Consider the following 5,193-nt stretch of genomic DNA (forward strand, 5'->3'; position numbering starts at 1 on the left):
CAAGTCCAGCGCGCGGCATATGGATTCAGCTTGAATTTCAAAATGAACATTTTGAAATGATTTTTAAGCAGATGTTGTGAGCATGTTTTTTATTTGAAGTTCATCTTGTACTCTGGCCGAGGTGAATGACCCGGATGTTGTGCCCAAGTGACTTACTAGCTACTTACGTGTACGGCTGTGCCCTTCGCTAGGGTGTGGACACACCTTCCTGGCTCCGCCTCACTTTCCGTGGGGGGTTTGTTCTCGTGCTTGAATTCCGGGATGAAGAGTAAATGCTGTCTGTAAATATGCTGGAAATTCTTTAACATAGAGGAGGTGCTGTTTTACCATGAACTCCCTGCTCATCACGTAGGAGAAACGTACGAGGCAGCTGCAAGAGGCTGCTGAGCCGCGGCTGGGGGTCGGGCAGGCAGAAGGAGTGGTGGCCCCGGCCTAAGTCCCATCTCCCCGGGAGTAGCCGTGTGAGCGTGGGCCGTACTCCCCGCACCTCCGCGCCACCTGGGGCCCTCCCAGGCCGTCTGCCTAATTCTCCCTTCACCTACCATGCCAAGAAGGAGTGGTGGCCCAGGCTGGGGGTCGGGCAGGCGGAAGGAGTGGTGGCCCCGGCCTAAGTCCCATCTCCCCGGGAGTAGCCGTGTGAGCGTGGGCCGTACTCCCCGCACCTCCGCGCCACCTGGGGCCCTCCCAGGCCGTCTGCCTAATTCTCCCTTCACCTACCATGCCACCTGCGGCACAGAAAGAGCCCCAGGTGCTCAGGGCCACACAGGCAGGCGGCTCCCGCGTCAGCCTCTACCCCAGAAGCTGACTGTGCAGGCTGTGAAGTGCAGGGTCACCTGGGGACGCTGCGGGGGCTGGAGCGGCGCCCCGCCAGCGTCAGGGTGCCCTGGGGGCTTGTTCCGCACAGGCTGGCGCGCCCCCGACCCCCCAGTCCCCCTGGGCCTCACCGAGTTCCCTTCCCGCTGGGGGCTGAGCGTTTGCGTTTCTGATCGACAGTTACTGGGTCAGGCTGACGCCACTGTCGGGGAGTCTGTTTTGGGGACTCTGTCTTTCTCGTGTAGGGCTGTTTGTTAGCAGTAAAAATGATCAGAGTGGTTAACAGCCAGAGAGGGTCAGTGACCAATCAGAATAGTGCTTGACCAGCTTCACAGAAACTCGGTTGTCTTGAGAATCCAGCAGCATCGGAGAAGAGAAGGGACGGCGGAGCAGGCGCCAGCGGCGCTGCCCTCCCTTGTCCTCCGAGCGCGTCTGGGCCCGACAGAGGCAGCGACTTCAGGGGTGGAGGCTGACATGGGGTGAGAAGGAACTGAAGATGCGGGGGAGCCTTCAGTGCGATGTGAAAACTCACGTTCAGCTCCTTGTTCCGACGGTGCCAGCTAACGGAAATGATGATTGAAGTCTTATGGGGTGGGGACATGCCGACGAGAAGGAAAAGGCATTTGAGCGTATTGGGGGCAAAAGGGGGTGAATAAACCGTATCTGAGGGAATAAGGACGCTTACAGTTTTTACTTGGTTTTCTTCTGAGTTTCCTTCAAGAAGTGTGCTTCGTCCTGAAGAGCTGCACGACTGCCCCAGGGACGGTGCCAGGCGCTGTCTCAGAACTCACTGTTGTCATGCAGAGGCTGGCTGAAACCCAGCGTGGGGGGAGTGGGCTTCGTTAACAACTGCTTTTTCCAGTATATTAATTACCTGCTGCGTCCTCTGGCTAATGTCATCTTCTTTTGTTTTTCAGTATTTTCATAAAGTTGCTGGCCAGCTTTTACCTCTTGCGTATAATCTGTTGAAGAGGAATCTCTTTGCAGAAATTATTGAAGCTCACCTGGCGGACAGAAGCAGAGAGGACGTGGACCAGCTTGCAGCATGAGTGGGAGGTGCCTCTCTTGGGCATACAGTATTTCAGAGCTTCAGTATGAAACATGATGTTTTGTTTTTAAGGAGTACAGAAAATAAATGGACGGAAACATTTGCTAAAAACTTTTCTGAAGCTCCCGTGGCTGGTTTTCTTCCTTTCACGTGCAGTCATATCATCTGCATGGTGATGCCCTGATCACGTGTGAAGAGGGGATGCACCTGCCGTGGTCCTCTCCGATGTCGTCATAGGATGTCCCGCCTGACACCTGTGGACGAGCACGCGGTCCTCCCCTCCCAGGAGTGAGTCCTGCTTCAGCGCTTAACACGTAGGCAGTGAGGAATGTGTTTCTGGGACTTGAGTTGACGAGAGCTGCAGCTGTGAGCACTGGGCTTCTGGGCAGCAGGGAGGGCACAGGGGAGCAGACTCAGGACCCACCCCGGATCCTCCACAGCTGCATCTGAACAGCAGCTGCAGGCACTCCGGGCCTCGCCGCACGAGCGTCCACTCGCTCCGTTAGGTCCATTCCTTGCAGCAGCGCTCCTCGGGCTCTGTCTGCACCTGCCAATCGACACAGCGTTAGGGTGTCGACACAGCATGCAGTCAGCGTACCATTCAAGTTTTCCACTGGGTTTCCAGTACAGTCTGGGTAGCTGGGTTTGACCAGCTTCAGATCCTTCTTTCTTCAACCTGACAGAACGTCCTTCACCTTAAAACCTCAGAGCTCACAGTGAAACACAAAATAATAGCAAACTGTGGATTGGGCCAAAGGGCCCTTAGTGAGGTTTCCCTCGTGAGGTTCAAGGTGGGAAAGCCCGCAGGTCACCTGGCTCACCCCCATCTTGCAGGACTGACTGGACCTGCCCACAGAACTCTCCAAAGTTAACTGGGTCAGCCGCCTCCTTAGAACCCACCTGAGACCCGGACTCTTCGTGGCAGAAGGGCGAGGAGACGGGCAGGAGTTTGACAGGGGCAGGACTCCCTCCCCGGTGAGGCTGTGGGCTTTCAGGTCCCTCGGTAGCGCCAACCCTTGAACATAAGCGTATCTGTTAACCACCGTGGCCCACGCTCGGCGCCAGGGGAACCCACGCTAGCACGGTCTGGGGAACTGCTTGGTGAGATGCCCAGAAGTTGGGGGGCCCTGACTTCTGGGGTCACTAGTCCCCTCTGCTGCAGCCCACGTGCGGCGGCCGTCGTCCTCCCCATGGCCGTGCTGCCGCTGTACGCAGTTAAGGCTCAGCTGATGGCGCCTCTCCCTCCCTTTCACTCCCAGGAACGTCCTCGTCCTGACAGCAGGGCTCCCGTTCTAAGAACGGACAGTTCCGTTACGGGAGGCCCTGCCTGCAGCTACCTGGACCCATCTGAACACTGAGCTGCTTTATGCTAAAACGTGACAGTAACAATTAGCTCACACGTGCTTTGATTCGGAAAAAAACAGATCACGTTTGATCATAACCTTTTAAGAAGCTCTTGAGCTTTCCCCCACAGATTTCTTTACTTTCTAGGGTGCCTGTCAGTATTGTGGCAGTATTTAGAAATAGTTAACACATTTATCTAAAATACTGATTACGAAACTCAAGTGTCTCCCATTAAAACCGTTTGCTCAGCTACAACTCCTAGGTTCCCTTAACTTTGCTATTTGTTGATCCAACAATCCCAAATGTGAGTTTTTTAAATTTGCCTTGTGATCACTAATGCGGATTTCAACAGGATTTCCTACCAAGGAATAAATGAAAGGGGACAGAAAAATTCAGCTGCTCATCCACACCTTAAACAAACCTGAGTGCAAATCTTCAGAAAGCTGGGTATAGTGGAGCCAAGACAGGATTTGGACAGGAGTGCCAAGAACGTGGCAGTTACAATTTGGATGCTATAGCTGTGAGCAGAGCTTCCCGAGGACAAGAGTCTTGTGAAATAGAGACATTTCCAGTCTCAAAGCCCAGCGGTCGTGTCTGAGGGCTGGCAGCGCGTTTCAGGAGGGACTGGCCTTCCAAGGACCGAGCCTTGGCCATTCGAGAACAAGCTCCTCCCGCCAGCCCGACACCAAGCACTCCTTTCTTACCTTTTTCCTGCACTAAAGGCACAGTCCTTTGAAACCTCGTTTACTAGATATTTTTATCTACTCTTCATTGGCTATTGTGGCCTCCAAATGCCACCTGCCTTCCTGTTCATTTTAAGTACCTGGGCTCTTTCATGAGTAAAGCACCTTGACCCAATCAGAATTTAACAAAATCATTACCTAGCTCAAATTTAGCTAAGCTCACACCTGGAGCTTGAAAATTTTTTTCTGTGTAACCTCTAACACATGTAGAATGATTCACCTAAGAAAATAAGCGGAAGCAATAAACCTCACCGGAGACCGTGATCTCAACTGTCTCCACAAGGGCACACCCCCTCGCACCAGCTCAAAGCACCCGCTCGAGGCCGCCTGTCCAACCTGCTCCCCGCCCCCTGGAGTCCCTCCTGCTACTCAAGCTCCCCCTGCCCTCTCAGAACAGTGAGTCTCCCTCAAACATCCCCATTGCTTAAAAGAAGCAAAATCCAACTGAGTAAACCCCGAAGACCTTGCTGGCTGTGTGCAGCGATTCATCCCATCCAGCGAGCAGGAGGGGGTCCGAGGGGCTGTGCAAAACCGGTGGCCCTCCTGGGCCCAAGGGGAGACGGTGCCCTGTTGGAGCTCAGGTGACCTACCTGCGGGGGACAGAGGGGCCCGTGGCGGATGACCTCACTGGTGCTGACAGGGCACCTCCAGGCTGCCGGGGACTGGACCTGCCCTTAGCTGAGGGACTGAGCCGTGGTTTGGTGACATGGGCTTGGTACAGGGCCTCCGTCGGGGCCCGCGGTGTCCTTACAACACCACGAACAACAGCACAAGCCCTAGTATCCCGCAGCTTACAACACGGCACCGTCCATCACACACCGCTCTTCCGAAAGCGGTCCCGGATGCCTTCAGCCCCTTCCCATCTCTGCAGAACTCCCTCCAGTCACACTGCGGCCGCCCGATCACGCTGAACCTGCCCCGGCCAAAGCATCAGTGACGTCCACGGGGCCGACTCGTCCTGACTTCACCTGTCGGCGACCGTGACTCACGCGCCCCGGAGGCCCACCTTTCCCACGAGGGGCCTCTGCACCCGGCCTCATGCTGCCCTGACCGCTCGACCCCACGGTGGCCTTGTCCTGCCCCACGAGGAGGCTCAGGTCAGGCCTGCGTCGCGAACAGAACACGGACCTCAGACACACAACCGCCCACCGGACGCCCTGGCCCAACCCAGCCGGTGCTCCGAGCTCCCTGGCCCAAAGCCCGGGAGACCTGACGGCCGACACCCTGCTCCAGCCCTGCACGTCC

At 55.8% G+C, this 5,193-nt stretch overlaps 1 protein-coding gene across 1 annotated transcript in view; it reads left to right on the forward strand.

The window, feature by feature from the left end:
* HPF1 (histone PARylation factor 1) overlaps window positions 1–1,977 on the forward strand; it is a 24,537-nt gene extending 22,560 nt beyond the window's left edge. Inside the window, exon 8 of the mRNA XM_024750512.1 lies at window positions 1,731–1,977. Coding sequence (XP_024606280.1) covers window positions 1,731–1,862 — 132 coding nt within the window. The 3' untranslated portion in view covers window positions 1,863–1,977. The remainder of the gene's footprint in view (window positions 1–1,730) is intronic.
* Window positions 1,978–5,193: the final 3,216 nt, after the last annotated feature.

This window comes from Neophocaena asiaeorientalis, unplaced genomic scaffold (genome assembly GCF_003031525.2).
Source record: "Neophocaena asiaeorientalis asiaeorientalis breed wild unplaced genomic scaffold, Neophocaena_asiaeorientalis_V1.1 scaffold180, whole genome shotgun sequence".
NCBI lineage: Eukaryota > Metazoa > Chordata > Mammalia > Artiodactyla > Phocoenidae > Neophocaena > Neophocaena asiaeorientalis.